General features: G+C 43.2%; 1 protein-coding gene across 1 annotated transcript; it reads left to right on the top strand.

Annotated features, from left to right (window-relative positions):
* The first annotated feature begins 614 nt into the window (after nt 1-614).
* Nucleotides 615-17845, top strand: LOC120542836 (small integral membrane protein 10-like protein 2A). The gene is made up of 2 exons (XM_039775521.1): nt 615-950; nt 17082-17845. The coding sequence occupies exons 1-2, from the start codon at nt 771-773 to the stop codon at nt 17100-17102; spliced, it is 201 nt and encodes a 66-aa protein (XP_039631455.1). The 5' UTR covers nt 615-770; the 3' UTR covers nt 17103-17845.
* Nucleotides 17846-18247: the final 402 nt, after the last annotated feature.

Here is an 18247-nt window from a genome sequence, read left to right as displayed (position 1 = left end):
TGTATAAATAATTTATGAATACAAAATATAACCTGATGATATGTTAACTTTGACTGATGGCCTTTAAGACAAAGAATTAGGACTGGCAGCCTCAACATTTCAGAAAGCTCCTTCAGCTGACGCTACTGGCTTAGAGACACTTCGTCTGCTGATCAGGTTTTATTTAAATTCATAAAGAGTCTTTATACTATAGGCCTACTTTATATTGTACTTTATTATCATAAATTATTTTACAATAATAATACACCTTCAGAGTTTCTAATCTGCTGAATGAAAACCTCTGAGAAAATTCTTTTCTTTTTCCACTTTTTTCCAGATGCACGTTTACGTAGTTCTTCATCAAATCCAAAGCATACTGCATACTAGTCCTAGTGCATACTAGGTTCGTTAAGCCACTCGCACAGCCACTAAGTTTCTTGCCAGGAGTCACAGCAGGACAAACACAAAAGGTCTCATTTTAAAATATTGGGACGTGTTTTGCTCTTTTCCGACATTTATGAAAACATAATGAACAAAATAAATAAATAAAATAAAATAGCGGAATCGAGACAAACGTTAACACCAGTCTTCCGGGTTAGGGGGCGGTCCCTAAGTGGAAGTGACGAAACACGACTTCCTGAAAGTCCGCGTCATGTGTCTAGTTCGTTGTTGCTAATCGGCCCGGATACTTTTCACGTTAAATGGCCATCTGTGTCCAGTTCGATAGTTGTAGTTGAGTGGGGCAAAACGGCGCCGTTTCCTCCTTCCAGTCCCACCTGGTGCGGTCCTGCATGGCGGGTCTGATGGATTTGGTCGTCCGGTTTTCGGGACCTGCCGGCAGATCGTACCGGGCGTTTTCTAAAGGGCTCACCCGCACCCTGCTTATTTTCTTTGAGCTGGCCTGGAAACTCCGGATCAAGTTCCCCTATTTGTACCTCATCGCCTCCATGATGTTCAACGTACGACTACAGGTGCGAGGCCCGTGCTTGTCTTGTCTTCGTCCGTGTCGCAGAAGTCGGGTGCGGCTCGAGTCCGATCAGAGTCGTGGAACAGGGGCGGTGTTGGCAAAGGGGAGAAGAGTTAAATTAAACATTGAGGTCTTGTTGTTAGGCTCTCCTCACACAGTGTGGGTGAGTGGAAAAAACGGAAGATGGTAGTTGATGTTTGAGCTGTCATCCCCTCTGTGCAGTCGGGAGAAGCAGGAGTTCGAGACTGATTGGAGAAGGTGGTGTTAGGGTTCTTGATTTGGGTTCAACTTTTGACGCCCTGCTCAATACACACACGGGCTCAGCTCTGATCTGCCTGCGTGGCATCTCTTCAGAGACAATTCAAAAAAAGTTGTATTAGCAGGAGACAAGTTATTAACTGTACATCCTTCCATTTTTCTCGGTCTGCTTTTTCATTATTCTTTTTCTTAAGTATTTGCTATATACCTAGACTCAGACACATTATAAGTGAGTGTGTGTGTGTGTATATGTATATATATATATATATATATATATATACACAGTATGTGTGCACAGTAAATCCTCAGCTTTCATGGGGATGGATAATGGTCCTAAAGAATGGCACAGAAATCAAAGATGTTAATGTTACTACACTTGTCCCACCTTATTCGTGAGTTTGTCATCCGCAGTTTGGAGCAACTCCGGTTTGACATTTTATTAAAAAAAAAAAAAAAATCCAGAATATGCTTGACAAAAACCTTTTAAAATCTTCACACACCCGCTAAATACGTACAAGAAATAACCTGTGGAGGCCGATGCGGCATACCCAAGCCCGGCCAGCCCTTGCCCTGCCCTCGTGCTCTCTTTGTGCACTCAATCATCTATATGTTATTTTATATAAATCCTGAGCATCTGTGGTTAATGGGCATCTGTTTTCTAGATGGCTGGAACCATATCCTATGGATAAGGTGGACCAACCTACACATTGACCCTATGGAAAATAGGGAGTTGGGTACCCACAACCACCACAAATTGTCATCTTTCTCTAGAAATTGCTGAAAATACACTTTACTGCATTAAAAAAATTTTTATAGGTCTGTATTACTTCTGATAATATGCACTTTTTGTAACACAGTAACCATGAAATAACCCATAAGATGCCCTACACAAAATAAAATTGGTAGTATGCAAAACATTTTTTCACACTAGTCATTCCCTAGAATTCTGTGACCTTTTTTTACTAAGAGTTTGAGTTCCATGGGGGGTCTCGGGGTATGGGGAGCATAGCAGAGGCGAGTTGACTATTAACCCTGAGACTGTGATCAATGATGGCTTCAGCTGCCTCAGTGGTATGTAGCCAGTTTTTACTTCCCTCCTATGTGCTGCTGTAATGAATCACTGATTCTCCAACACCAAACCCGCAGCCAACATTCCGGAACACTCACTAAGCTACATCACTGACTTTGCACGCCTGGGCTTGGAGTCCAATGGACTTGCACTACACTTTGATGGGCATAATTGCAACGCACAACCTGATTTTTTATTTATTTTTTTTATTTGTTTTATTTAATCTAACTAGGGGAGCTCCGCCCCCCGCTCGCTTCGCTCCCCCACCCCTGTGTTTGGTTTACCGGATATACAATTTAAAGAGATTGTTATTTTCATGGGAATTGTTACATATGCATTATTTTCACTTTTACTTTAAAAACTTTTCTAAAAACAATATTTGTCCTTTATTTCCGGCCCCAGGCGTGGTTACATCTCTTTCTCACAGGACGTATAATGCTGCTCGCGTTGTGGAGGGAAGGGATGGCTGAACGCACACTAAGGAGATGCCGTCGGATCATCTGCTGTCTTTCTGCCTGTTGTGCTTGTCGCATGTCATTGTTTTAAGAGCTGGGAGCACATGATGCTTGTCTGCCAAAAGCAGTCCAACAACTGCTAGGTTACATGTCCGTGGACTTGTTTTAAATGATGGCTCACTGCCTTGTCTCGCGTGACGTTGTAAAAACAATACTTGTCCTTTATTTCTGGCCCCGGGCGTGGTTACATCTGTTTCTTACAGGACGTACAACGCTGCTCGCATTGTGAGCGGGGGGTCGATCATTTTAAAGCCTGTACAGCCGCCGTCCTTTTTACCACTTCGTGTCTCTGCTGCTCGCATTGTGAAGGGGGGGGTTAGGGTGGCTGAACGCATGCAAGGAGAAGCGGTCGAATCATCTGCTGCGAGCTGCGTGTTTTGCTTGCCGCTTGTCATTGTTTTAAGAGCTGGGAGCTGGTTAAAATGTCTGTCGCGGGACTTCAAATTGTCTTCTGAGAAGATCACGTCTTGTCTCCCTAGTCTGCCTGCCCAAGATTTTTTTTTTTTATAATAGAGAGATATCAAATAAAAAAAAAAAAATAATGAAAATATGCAGCAGATGAACGGGGAGATCTTTACAACAGAAGGATAAATAAAACCGGTGGAGCGTCTAGTAGGTTATTAGCCTCTCTGTAAAATTGTGCACATCGTGCCCCTTTGCGCATAACTGTGCAGCTTGCAAATCATCTTCTTGTTTCGGCTGCTCCCATTAGTAGTCACCACAGCAGATCACCTTCTTCCATTTCTTTCTGTCCTCTGCATCTCGCTCTGTGACACCCATCATCTTCATTTCCCCTCTCACCACATCCATAAACCTTCTCTTAGGCCTTCCTCTTTTCCTCTTCCCTGTGAAACTAAAAATGAGGTTACTAATAAAATCGCGTGAATGCTTGAAATCGAGAAAGTAAAAATGCACATGTCTGTTGCACTGCTTAGCTTCATGAACGCTTTCAGCAGCAAAAGTTAGAAGCTTCCTGAGGATAAAGTTCCTGAGGCAAATGACCACCCGACTAACTGCATTATACCTTACCTTGGTTGAACTAATCTGTCTCAATATTTCAGAAATCTCTGAATTTATGTTGATGAGCCAAGTGTGCAGTGCTAATTAAGCTCAACAGCTTAATCTTGGGAGCGGTGCTGCGGGTAACGCGGTAAATGTAATGTGCCTTACTTTGTCCAATTACTTGTTAAAGTAATGAGTAACATAACGCAATACTTATTTTTTTTATCAAAGTAAAAATAGCTGTGTTGTGATCATCCCAGCAGCACTGGGTGTAAAAGCAAGAAGCACTCATTCCAGTATGCCGCTCCTTTGTAGAGCTCAGTCACACAGCCAAGCAGAAAAGAGCGTGCTGTATACAATCCGGTAACAGAAACATATTAATAAAGAGTCAATTTAGTTTTCATCCGGCTGTTTGCTGTCGAGATTTTAAATCTGTGTGATCAGGTGACAAAGTGGCTCAGCTTTCATACGGCAAATTATTGGTGGCTTAGGATTTAAAATGAGGATGGAGGGATGAATGTTATTTACTTTCCACTACCTGAAGGACTAAACTAGTTTATAAAACACAAGAAAATGAACACAGGCTGCCTTCTTGTTTTGGGGGTCATGATGACATTTAATTCTTTTTTGTGCACTCTAATGACATTGGAGCATTTTGCCAGAGTAGAACTCTTGCGCATGTAAACGGATTTTTAAGAAATCGCATTTCTGCCTTAGCCAGGTTACCCACCTTATTCTGGGTTTGTGTGTGCATGTACACACACTGACTTTTATTTCCCCCCACCATGTACTCTGGTTAACTGGTGCCACTGAATCGACTCTTTGAGAGTTAGTGGGGACCTCGGCGTAAGTTCATCCTGAAATGGACTGGCATCTCATCCAGGCCTGGCACCCCCCTGTCAGTACTGCTGGGATGGTTTCCAGCTTTCTGTAATCCTAAAACTCAATTAAGGGGCTCATCAATTACACTGCCTTTAAATTCTAGATGTTCTGTGTAGGCTTCAAAAAAGAACCTACTGCCACTAGGGATGGGAAAGATGGGCTGGTGAACGCGAGATGGCCTTCTAGGAGCATCGGTTGTATTTGGCAGTTACACAGCACAGCATTTGGGTTGATTTCTCGTCCATTTTCTAACCTGATTGTCTAGTTCAGGGTTTACAAGGTGCCTATCCCATCAGCACTGAGCTCCAGGCGGGACTTCCGATCAAGGGAAAGTCCAACTGTCGCCAAGGCAACTGACTTGCCAACAAATCCGAGCCACTGCGTGTCTTTCATTGTGCTGTTTTCCCAAAGCGGTAGTCTGCTTTCAGTTTTTCTAATCCAAAGTGCATTTGTCATAATTTAATAAGTAAATAATTAACCTGTGTGATTTTTTTTTTTTTTCTCCTCCTGGCTCTGGTGTGAAGATAGATAGATACTTTATTAATCCCAAGGGGAAATTCACATAATCCAGCAGCGATATACTGATACAAAGAAACAATATTAAATTAAAGAGTAATAAAAATTAAAAGAATTAAAATAAAATTAATGTTAGCATTTACTCCCCCGGGGCGGCACGGTGGCGCAGTGGTAGCGCTGCTGCCTCGCAGTTAGGAGACCCGGGTTCGCTTCCCGGGTCCTCCCTGCGTGGAGTTTGCATGTTCTCCCCGTGTCTGTGTGGGTTTCCTCCGGGCGCTCCGGTTTCCTCCCACAGTCCAAAGACATGCAGGCTAGGTGGATTGGTGATTCTAAATTGGCCCTGGTGTGTGGGTGTGTTTGTGTGTGTTGGCACCCTGCCCAGGATTGGTTCCTGCCTTGTGCCCTGTGTTGGCTGGGATTGGCTCCAGCAGACCCCCGTGACCCTGTATTCGGATTCAGCGGGTTAGAAAATGGATGGATGGATGGATTTACTCCCCCGGGTGGAATTGAAGAGTCGCATAGTGTGGGGTAGGAACGATCTCCTCAGTCTGTCAGTGGAGCAGGACGGTGACAAAAGTCTGTCACTGAAGCTACTCCTGTGCCTGGAGATGACACTGTTCAGTGGATTATTTATGATTGACAGGAGTTTGCTTAGTGCCCGTTGCTCTGCCACAGATGTTAAACTGTCCAACTTTACACCTACAATGGAGCCTGCCTAGATAGATAGATAGATACTTTATTAATCCCAAGGGGAAATTCACATAATCCAGCAGCGGTATACTGATACAAAGAAACAATATTAAATTAAATAGTAATAAAAATTAAAAAAAAAAAAAATAAAATTAGATGGGGTGTACCTAATAAACTGGCCACTCGGTGTACACCACCATTGATCCCTTTTTTCTTTTTAATATGGTGGTTTGTGTATATCATTGCTTTTTTGTGCTCCCACTGTGTGTGTGTGATTGATGCTTGCTTGTCCCTGCATCATATTATATGACTTTGTGTGTCTTTGCCTATCTTTGTTCAGTTTTTATGTCACCATTGCTGTCTTTGCCTGTCCCTCTTTGCGTGTGTGTGTGTGTATGTCTGTCTGTCTGCTCCCAGTCACCCCAGCTCTGTGTGTGTGTGTGTGTGTGTACCTTGTACCTTTGCTCTTCACCGCTTATCGCTGTGTGTCATTAATTGTTCAGTCCATGTCACCTTTTTATCCTGGCTTTGTCTATATCCCTTTTTGGCTTCCATCTCTGTGTCTGTCACCTCTTATCCCTGGCTCTGTGTTTATGTCATTGCTTCAGCTTGTTAATTTGCATCTCACCATTGATCCCCATGTTTGTGTGTGCAATCGATTGTCTCTCCTTCAGTTTGTGTGTGGTTGGTTTCTCAATGGTTCTCCGCGTTCAACTGCTTATCCGTGTCCCTACCTGTCTGTGTATCTGTCACCACTTAACCCTGGCTCTATATGTATGTCACTGCTTCTCATTGTTTAGTTTCTATGTCACTACTGAGCCCCATGTTTGTGGACACTCCTTCAGTTTGTGTGTGTTTTCTCCATGGTTCTCCTTGTTCAACTGCTTATCCGTGTCCCTACCTGGCTGTGTATCTGTCACCATTCAAGCGTATCACAGTGTGTCATTACTTCCGGCTCAGTTTGTAAGGTCACTAATCATTCCTGTGTGTGTGTGTGTGTGTGTGTGTGTGTCTCTTGCTCAGTTTGTGTCTGTCTGTCTGTCTGTATGTGTGCGATTCCTTGCCCCTGGCTCATTTTATGTGTCATTATCTCTTCTGTCTCCATTTTTATGTCACCATCACGCTTCCTTGGCTCTATATTTATGTCACAGCTTCTCATGGTTTAGGTCAGTGATTCCCAAACTCGGACCTGGGGGACCCCCTTTGGCTGCAGATTTTTGTTCCAACCAATTGGACTCCTAGCCCAATTAAGTGAGCTGTTAACTTCCCAGTTTCTGTGTTTTGGAGTCAATGGAGAAATAACAAAACTAAGTTTGGTAAAATGTACTAAACACTTATAACGGGGTAGTTTTTTGTTCTTTTTTTTAACAATTTTCATCCTGAATTTCATTCTGCTCCTCCAGGTGTCCTGATTGTCCATCCATCCATTATCCAACCCGCTGAATCCAAACACAGGGTCACGGGGGTGTGCTGAAGCCAATCCCAGCCAACACAGGGCACAAGGCAGGAACCAATCCTGGGCAGGGTGCCAACCCACCGCAGGACACACACAAACACAACCACACACCAAGCACACACTAGGGCCAATTTAGAATCACCAATCCACCTAACCTTCATGTCTTTGGACTGTGGGAGGAAACCCACGCAGACACGGGGAGAACATGCAAACTCCACGGAGGGAAGACCTGGGAAGCGAACCCGGGTCTCCTAACTGCGAGGCAGCAGCGCTACCACTGCGCCACCGTGCCGCTTGTTCTGATTGTTTCATTTATTATCTACTAATTAGTCGGTCTGACGCTAAAGTTATTGCAGCCTTTCATCATTCAGGGTTGTTTCCCTGGCTGTCAGTTTTGTTTGTTTTTAATTATCATCATTATTAGGATACGAAAAATAACAAAAGAGAGGTAAGTGTTTTAAAGCAAAAGTAGGAATATTTCTAAATGTCTAATAAAGGTAAAAATCATACTGCTGCGCTAATCTAAAAGCAGAATAAGAGAAGGGGGGGGGGGAAAAGACCAGCTAAATAAAATGAGATTAATTATTATCACTAATTGAATATGGCTGGGATAAAAATCTGCAGCCACAGTGGGTTCTCGAGACCGAGTTTGGGAACCACGGGTTTAGGTTGTATGTCACTGTGAACCCCGTTTGCTGTCTCTTGTCCAGTTTGTGTGTGTGTGTCCGTCATGTCTGCTCTCCGACTGTGTTTGTGTGTATCAATGGTCCTCTTTGTTCAGTTGCTAATCCTTGCGTCTGTGCATCAGTCACCTCTCGTGTCTATCTTTTTGTGTCATTACCTTCCCGGCTCAGTTTCTATGTCACCTTTCAGTTCTGGCTTTTGTCTGTAACCCTTTGTTGCCATGACATTGCCTGTCTGTGTCTGTCACCATTCATGTCATCACCTGGCTCTCTGTGTATGTCATGTTTGTTTGTTTGTGTCTCACTGGTCTCCTTGTTCAGCTGCTCATTTTTGTTCCTACCTGTCTGTGTATCTGTCACCACTTATCCCTGGCTTTATATGTATGTCACTGCTTCTCATTGTTTAGTTTGTATGTCACCACTGAGCCCCATGTTTGTTGTCTCTCATGCAGTGTGTGTGTTTTCTCAATGGTTCTCCTTGTTGATCTGCTTATCCCTGTCCTTGCCTGTTTGTGCCATTACTTCTGGCTTATTCTACAGTGGGTACGGAAAGTATTCAGACCCCCTTCAATTTTTCACTCTTTGTTATATTGCAGCCATTTGCTAAAATCATTTAAATTAATTTTTTCCCTCATTAATGTACACACAGCACCCCATATTGACAGACAAAAAAAGAATTTTTGAAATTGTTGCAGATTTATTAAAAAAGAAAAACTGAAATATCACATGGTCCTAAGTATTCAGACCCTTTGAACCCTCAGTATTTAGTAGAAGCCCCCTTTTGAGCTCATACAGCCATGAGTGTTCTTGGGAAAGATGCAACAAGTTTTTCACACCTGGATTTGGGGATCCTCTGCCATTCCTCCTTGCAGATCCTCTCCACTTCTGTCAGGTTGGATGGTAAACGTTGGTGGACAGCCATTTTTAGGTCTCTCCAGAGTCAGGGCTCTGGCTGGGCCATTCAAGAACAGTCACAGAGTTGTTGTGAAGCCACTCCTTCGTTATTTTAGCTGTGTGCTTAGGGCCATTGTCTTGTTGGAAGGTAAACCTTCGGCCCAGTCTGAGGTCCTTAGCACTCTGGAGAAGGTTTTTGTCCAGGATATCCCTGTACTTGGCCGCATTCATCTTTCCCTCGATTGCAACCAGTCGTCCTGTCCCTGCAGCTGAAAACACCCCCACAGCATGATGCTGCCACCGCCATGCTTCACTGTGGGACTGTATTGGACAAGTGATGAGCAGTGCCTGGTTGTCTCCACACATACCGCTTAGAATTAAGGCCAAAAAGTTCTATCTTGGTCTCATCAGATCAGAGAATCTTATTTCTCACCATCTCAGAGTCCTTCAGGTGTCTTTTAGCAAACTCCATGCGGGCTGTCATGTGTCTTGCACTGAGGAGAGGCATCTGACAGGCCACTCTGCCATAAAGCCCTAACTGGTGGAGGGCTGCAGTGATGGTTGACTTTCTACAACTTTCTCCCATCTCCTGACTGCATCTCTGGAGCTCAGCCAAAGTGATCTTTGGGTTCTTCTTTACCTCTCTCACCAAGGCTCTTCTCCCCCGGTAGCTCAACTTGGCCGGACGGCCAGCTCTAGGAAGGGTTCTGGTCGTCCCAAACGTCTTCAATTTAAAGATTATGGAGGCCACTGTGCTCTTGGGAACCTTAAGTGCAGCAGAAATGTTTTTGTAACCTTGGCCAGATCTGTGCCTTGCCACAATTCTGTCTCTGAGCTCTTCAGGCAGTTCCTTTGACCTCATGATTCTCATTTGCTCTGACATGCATTGTGAGCTGTAAGGTCTTATATAGACAGACAGGTGTGTGGCTTTCCTAATCAAGTCCAATCAGTATCATCAAACACAGCTGGACTCAAATGAAGGTGACCTCAAGGATGATCAGAAGAAATGGAAAGCACCGGAGTTAAATATATGAGTGTCACAGCAAAGGGTCTGAATACTTGGGACCATGTGATATTTCAGTTTTTGTTTTTTAATAAATCTGCAACAATTTCAAAAATTCTTTTTTTTTGTCTGTCAATATGGGGTGCTGTGTGTACATTAATGAGGAAAAAATTAATTGAAATGATTTTAGCAAATGGCTGCAATATTACAAAGAGTGAAAAATTGAAGGGGGTCTGAATACTTTCCGTACCCACTGTGTATAGTTGACTCAATGACTGAGGCAGCAAAGCAACCCCATATCAGAACATTTTCACCACCGTGCTTCACAGTTAATGTGAGGTTCTTTTCCTGAAATGCTGTCAAACATGTCTATTGATACTGTGGCCAAAGAACTCTTGTCATTGATTCATCTGTTCCTGAAGGCCTGGGGCCTCATGTATAAATGGTGCGTATGCACAAAAATGTTGCGTACAAATGTTTCCACGTTCAAATCACGATGTGTAAAACCTAAACTTGGCGTAAAGCCACGCACATTTTCACGGTAGCTCCAACCCTGTCGTACGCAAGTTCTCTGCTCGATTTTGCAGATTGGCGGCACCCAGCGTCAAAGCAGTGCTACTGTTCCAGTGTGGTTTCCCTTTCTTTTTTAGATCCACATCCCTGACGCGGCTTTATACAGAGCATCCGGAAAGTATTCACAGCGCATCACTTTTTCCACATTTTGTTATGTTACAGCCTTATTCCGAAATAGATTAAATTCATTTTTTCCTCAGAATTCTGCACACAACACCCCACAATGACAACGTGAAAAAAGGTTACTTGAGGTTTTTGCAAATATGTTGATGATGTTGTTGGGTCGATACTAAATTTCGACTTTTGTAGCAATATTAGCTTTCACACCTCAGTACAGGTACCAAGCACTATTATACCAAAGCAAATGACTGATCACTAAACCAGCTATTTATTTAGCACATTTTCCATCCATCCATCATCCAACCCGCTATATCCTAACTACAGGGTCACGGGGGGCTCTGCTGGAGCCAATCTCAGCCAACATAGGGCCGCAAGGCAGGAACAAACCTTGGGTAGGGCGCCAGCCCACTGCAGTATAGCACATTTTCATACAGATAATGTCGCTCAAAGTGCTTTACATGATGAAGAAAAGAGAAATAAAAGACAAAGTAAGAATTAAAATAAGATAACACTAATTAACATAGAATAAGAGTATAAGGTCCGATGGCCAGGGAGGACAGAAAAAACAAAAAAACTCCAGGTGGCTGGAGAGAAAAAAAATAAAATCTGCAGGGTTTCCAGGCCACGAGACCACCCAGTCCCCTGTGGGCATTCTACCTAACATAAATGAAACAGTCCTCGTTGTATTCAGGGTTCTCTTGGAAGGACTTGATGATGACGGTCATGTAGACTTCTGGCTTTTAATCCATCAATGTAGGACATCACGGTGCTTTGATTAGGTGGTGATGGCGCAGGTCGCCACCACAGAAAACCGAGAAAAGAAACAGAAGGGAGAGTAGAGCTTAGTACAGATTTTGGAGCCACCATGAATAGTTATGATAATAAATTGAATATACAGAGTATCAGGATTAAATTAAATTAAAGTGAACTTATGAGAAGGCCGTGTTAAAGTAATGTGTTTTCAGCAGTGTTTTAAACTGCTCCACCGTATCAGCCTGGCGAATTCCTATTGGCAGGCTTTTCCAGATTTTAGGTGCATAGCAGCAGAAGGCCGCCCGCCTCACCACTTCTTTTAAGTTTAGCTTTTGGAATTTTAAGGAGACACTCATTTGAGGATCTAAGGTTACGATTTGGAATATAACGTGTCAGGCATTCCGATATATAAGATGGAACGAGATTATTTAAGGCTTTGTAAACCATAAGCAGTATTTTAAAATCGATTCTGAATGACACAGGTAACCAGTGTAGTGACATCAAAACTGGAGAGATGTGTTTGAAATATCTTTTCCATTTTAGGATTCTAGCAACTGCATTCTGCACTCGTTGCAAACGATTTATGTCTTTTTTTGGGTGGTCCTGAGAGGAGTGCGTTACAGTAATCTAGTCGACTGAAAACAAACTCGTGAACTCATTTATCAGTATCTTTCAATGATATACAGTGGTGTGAAAAACTATTTGCCCCCTTCCTGATTTCTTATTCTTTTGCATGTTTGTCACACAAAATGTTTCTGATCCTCAAACACATTTAACCATTAGTCAAATATAACACAAGTAAACACCAAATGCAGTTTTTAAATGATGGTTTTTATTATTTAGGGAGAAAAAAAAATCCAAACCTACATGGCCCTGTGTGAAAAAGTAATTGCCCCCTGAACCTAATAACTGGTTGGGCCACCCTTAGCAGCAATAACTGCAATCAAGCGTTTGCGATAACTTGCAATGAGTCTTTTACAGCGCTCTGGAGGAATTTTGGCCCACTCATCTTTGCAGAATTGTTGTAACTCAGCTTTATTTGAGGGTTTTCTAGCATAAACCGCCTTTTTAAGGTCATGCCATAGCATCTCAATTGGATTCAGGTCAGGACTTTGACTAGGCCACTCCAAAGTCTTCATTTTGTTTTTCTTCAGCCATTCAGAGGTGGATTTGCTGGTGTGTTTTGGGTCATTGTCCTGTTGCAGCACCCAAGATCGCTTCAGCTTGAGTTGACGAACAGATGGCCGGACATTCTCCTTCAGGATTTTTTGGTAGGCACTAGAATTCATGGTTCCATCTATCACAGCAAGCCTTCCAGGTCCTGAAGCAGCAAAACAACCCCAGACCATCACACTACCACCACCATATTTTACTGTTGGTATGATGTTCTTTTCTGAAATGCTGTGTTCCTTTTACGCCAGATGTAACGGGACATTTGCCTTCAAAAGTTCAACTTTTGTCTCATCAGTCCACAAGGTATTTTCCCAAAAGTCTTGGCAATCATTGAGATGTTTCTTAGCAAAATTGAGACAAGCCCTAATGTTCTTTTGCTTAACAGTGGTTTGCGCCTTGGAAATCTGCCATGCAGGCCGTTTTGCCCAGTCTCTTTCTTATGGTGGAGTCTTGAACACTGACCTTAATTGAGGCAAGTGAGGCCTGCAGTTCTTTAGACGTTATCCTGGGGTCTTTTGTGACCTCTCGGATGAGTCGTCTCTCTGCTCTTGGGGTAATTTTGGTCGGCCGCCACTCCTGGGAAGGTTCACCACTGTTCCATGTTTTTGCCATTTGTGGATAATGGCTCTCACTGTGGTTCGCTGGAGTCCCAAAGCTTTAGAAATGGCTTTATAACCTTTACCAGCCTGATAGATCTCAGTTACTTCTGTTCTCATTTGTTCCTGAATTTCTTTGGATCTTGGCATGATGTCTAGCTTTTGAGGTGCTTTTGGTCTACTCCTCTGTGTCAGGCAGCTCCTATTTAAGGGATTTCTTGATTGAACTCAGGTGTGGCAGTAATCAGGAAATTGAACTCGGGTGTGATACACCACAGTTAGGTTATTTTTGAACAAGGGGGCAATTACTTTTTCACACAGGGCCATGTAGGTTTGGATTTTTTCTCCCTAAATAATAAAAACCATCATTTAAAAACTGCATTTTGTGTTTACTTGTGTTATATTTGACTAATGGTTAAATGTGTTTGATGATCAGAAACATTTTGTGTGACAAACATGCAAAAGAATAAGGAATCAGGAAGGGGGCAAATAGTTTTTCACACCACTGTAAGAGGTCTAACTTTTGCTATGTTTCTTAAGTGAAAAAATGCTGTCCTAGTGGTCTGATTAATATGCAATTTAAAATTCAGGTTACAGTCAACAGTTATCCCTAAGTTCTTTACCTCCGTCTTGACTTTTATATCCATTATTGCCAATCACTAAAATTTCTGTTTTCTCTTAATTTAGTGTGAGAAAATTACTATTCATCCAATTAGAAACACAAATAAGCGATTGTGTTAGTGAAACAACAGAGTCGGTGACATCAGGTGCTATTGATAAGTACAGCTGTGTGTCATCAGCATAGCTGTGGTAACTCACGTTATGCCTCGAGATAATCTGACCTAATGGAAGCATGTAGATCGAAAAGTGCAGCGGACCCAGGATAGAGCCTTGCGGAACACCATATCGGATATCATGTGTCTTTGAGTTGTAATTACCACAACTAACAAAGAATTTTCTACCTGCCAGTTAGGATTCAAACCAATTTAAGACCCTGCCAGAGAGGCCCACCCATTGACTAAGGCGATTTCTAAGAATGTTGTGATCAATGGTGTCAAATGCGCCGCTCAGATCTAAGAGGATGAGAACAGATGGACTGCCTCTGTCTGCATTCACCCGCAAGTCATTTACTTCTTTAACGAGTGCAGTTTCTGTGCTGTGATTTGTTCTAAAACCCAACTGAAATGTATCAAGAATAGCAGGTTTATTGAGGTGGTCATTTAGCTGCATAATGACTGCCTTCTCTAGAATTTTACTTAAGAAAGGCAGGTTAGAAATGGGTCTAAAATTTTCAGAAGCAGAGGGGTCAAGATTATTTTTCTTGAGTAGTTGTTTAACTACAGCAGACAGTCTGGGAAGACCCCCGTATCTAATGACGAGTTTACTATGTCCAGAATACTATCAATTAGCACGCCCGATACTACTTTAAAAGAACTTGTTGGTATTGGATCAAAGGATGCAGGTGGAGGGTCTCAGTTGAGAAATAATTTTATATAAATCAGGTAAATCTATCCTGGTGAAAGAATTTAATTTGTTTATAACGGAGTACAGGGGCTTAGGAGGATCTGCAGTGTTGGGGAGGTATACTATATTATTTCTAATATCATTCATTTTTTTGATTGAAAAATACAGCAATAGCCTCACAGGTGTCGCTGGAAGTATTTTGGAGGCATTCCTTTGTGTTACCAGGGTTTAACAGACGATCAATTGTAGAAAATTACTAGCATTGTTATTTATAATCTTAGAGAAATTGGCATTACCCACACTCCACTAGATGGGTTCAGATCTTACCTCTCAGGCCGCATTCAGTTTGTTCAGCTTAAAACTTTCACATCCCAACCCACCGCTGTTACTTCAGGTGGGCTCTGTCCTGGGGCCCCTCCTTTTCATGACATACCTCCTTCCCCTTGGTAATATCCATCCGTTTTCCAACGCGCTGAATCCGAACACAGGGTCACGGGGGTCTACTGGAGCCAATCCCAGCCAACACAGGGCACAAGACAGGAACCAATCCTGGGCAGGGTGCCAAATCACCACAGGGCACACACAAACACACCCAGCCAATCCACCTAACCTGTATCTCTTTGGACTGTGGGAGGAAACCCAGGCAGACACGGGGAGAACATGCAAACTCCACACAGGGAGGACCCGGGAAGTGAACCCAGGTCTCCTTTCTGCGAGGCAGCAGCGCTACCACTGTGCCACCATGCCTCCCCCTTGGTAATATCTTTCGTAAATATAATATTAGCTTCCACTGTTATGCTGATGACCCCCAGCTCTATCTCACCCTCCTCACTTATCGATTGCATAGCAGAAATCAAATCCTGGTTTTCTTCAAATTTCCATCCATCCATTGTCTAACCCGCTGAATCCGAATACAGGGTCACGGGGGGTCTGCTGGAGCCAATCCCAGCCAACACAGGGCACAAGACAGGAACCAATCCCGGGCAGGGTGCCAACTCACCACAGGGCACACATTAGGGCCAATGTAGAATCGACAATCCACCTAACCTGCATGTCTTTGGACTGTGGGAGGAAACCGGAGCGCCCGGAGGAAACCCAGGCAGACACGGGGAGAACATGCAAACTCCACACAGGGAGGACCCGGGAAGTGAACCCAGGTCTCCTTACTGCGAGGCAGCGGCGCTACCACTGCGCCACCATGCCGCCCCCTTGGTAATATCTTTCGTAAATATAATATTAGCTCCCATTGTTATGCTGATGACCCCCAGCTCTATCTCACTAGCAAACCTACTGCTTCCTTTCCACCCTCCTCACTTATCGATTGCATAGCAGAAATCAAATCTTGTTTTTCTTCAGATTTGCTTAAATTAAATAACAAGTGACAAAACTGAGGTTCTCCTCATTGGTACAAAATCCACATTATCCAAAACGGATCATTTTTCATTTGTTATTGATAATTCCTCTGTCTCCCCTTCCCCACAGGTGTCATCCTTGACAGTACTTTATCCTTTCTGTCCCACATCAATAACATCTCCCGGTCTGCATATTTCCACCTGCGTAACATTAATCGTATTCGCCCCCCACTCACTCCCCACACCACTGCTATCCTTGTTCATAGCCTGGTCACTTCTCGTCTGGATTATTGCAATTCACTTTTCTTTGGTCTTTCTTGCAAATCTCTTTATAAGCTTCAACTGGTCCAGAATTCAGCTGCCCGCATCATTGCTGGAACCATCACTATCACTCCCTTTTTGCAGCAGCTTCATTGGCTTCCAGTTCAGTTCTGAATTCAATTCAAAATTCTCCTACTAACTTTTAAGACTCTCCACAGCCTCGCCCGTCCATATCTGTCCGACCTCCTCCGTGTTGCCATTCCCTCCCGTACCCTCGGATCCTCTTCCTCCATCCACTTGACTGTCCCCTTCGTCCGTCTTGCCACCTTTGGAACTCGCTACCATCTGAGCTTAGAAATATCGAATCATTTTTCCCTTTTCAAATCTAAATTTAAAACTCATTTCTTTTAGACCGCTTTTTCTCTTTGATTACAATTGCTCTGTCTGATTTCAACTTTTGTATTTTCCTTTTGTTTATAATCTGTGCTCTGTCTATTGTTCGGTTGTCCTTGAGTGTTTAGACAGGCGCCGACAAATAAATAAAATGTATTATTATATTGGGTGGCCTTTCCTGGATTAGACTTGGGATTCCCGGCCTGAAGAAGTTTCCTAGTCCGGCCCTGGTCAGAGGTGTGTTGAAATGGTAAAATTCTGGTCCACTTCAAACTCTAGCAGCAAGGTTAGCAATTTTTGCATAATGCTGTTCTAGTAACGTTTTAAAAGTTGTGTAGTACCATTTTTGGTACCAGTATAACCATGTAACTCTTAATGATGAAGCTCTTGAGGTGTTCACACCAAACAGACCCCTGTTGTATTTTATAGGTACAATGACCTGAGTTTTGATCAAATTTAGATTTTTTCTTTCTTTCTTACAGGTTCACATCGAAATCCACTGACCCTCTCTGTACCCTGGAGACTGAATGGAACCTGACAAGAGGGCAGCAGCTTTCCCGACCCCGACTGGCACTGAGGTGTGTCACGAGTGACCCTATTACAATCTGTGGGAGATGACTTCAGCATGCCAGTGGGGAATTTTGCTTTGGTGTGGCAGGAGGTGGGCGAAGACATCTTGACATTTCGTGTAGAGGATGCTGACTTGCGTTGTGCCCCCCGCTGCCTGACTTTGAGAACAGTCACGTTGAAAGCCCCCGAGGATGTTCAGAGTCGGCGTGGGACAAATCAACTTGACGCTTTTTTTTTGGTGTGACTTAAGGGACTTTATCAAAGGAAACGGACAGTTAGAATCGGAGTCGAGGGGTAATTCGTGGAATACATGTGCTGCTGTGTGCTTGTGTCCCGTCAGCTCGGTGGTGCGTGCAGTGCTGTGGCCTCTGCCTGCTCCCCGTAGCCATGATGCAGGTGTGCAGGGAGCCCCTACCACAGTGAGTGTGCCCGCTCCCTAGTCTGTTGACTTTTGTGTTACAATTAAAAAAGAAAAACGACAGAGGAGTGGTGTCTGCTGAATGTTCATCGCCTTAATAACAAGCCTGAAAAATGCAAGGCCTGTGTGAGTGAGCACCGAGCGCCTGGGGCTTATGTGAAGTTCTGTCTTGATTATTTTGTATTGAAGCGTGATGCCAACTGCCATGATTTCTGCATATCTGTGTGGGACATTTTTAAAATTCTTGTTTGCAGATTCTCAAAGCCTCTGCTGTTCTTTGTTTTGCCCGTTCTGCTGCTTTGTCTCATCTAATTACATTCCTGGATAATATGCACAGTGTCTCAAAAAACACTTTTACAAGAAAGATAAAGTTGTACGACTGCCAACTTACAAACCACTTATTTTATCTAGTGCTTTGGTAGGAGTGGGTGGTATGGACAATACATATATCCCAATTAATTAACAGTTATCACAGTTACAGTATACTGTATATCAGGTTTACTCCAAGTGCATATACAGTGGAACCTCGGGTCACGGCCGTAATTCGTTCCAAAACTCTGGTCGCGACCTGAACTAATTTCCCCCATAGGATTGTATGTAACTACAATTAATCCGTTCCAGATCATACGAACTGTATGTAAATATTTTTTTTAAGATTTT

This window comes from Polypterus senegalus, chromosome 13, assembly GCF_016835505.1.
Source record: "Polypterus senegalus isolate Bchr_013 chromosome 13, ASM1683550v1, whole genome shotgun sequence".
Taxonomy (NCBI): Eukaryota; Metazoa; Chordata; class Cladistia; order Polypteriformes; family Polypteridae; genus Polypterus; species Polypterus senegalus.
The sequence above is the reverse complement of the archived record's forward strand: the minus strand, read 5'-3'. Positions and strand labels throughout refer to the sequence as shown.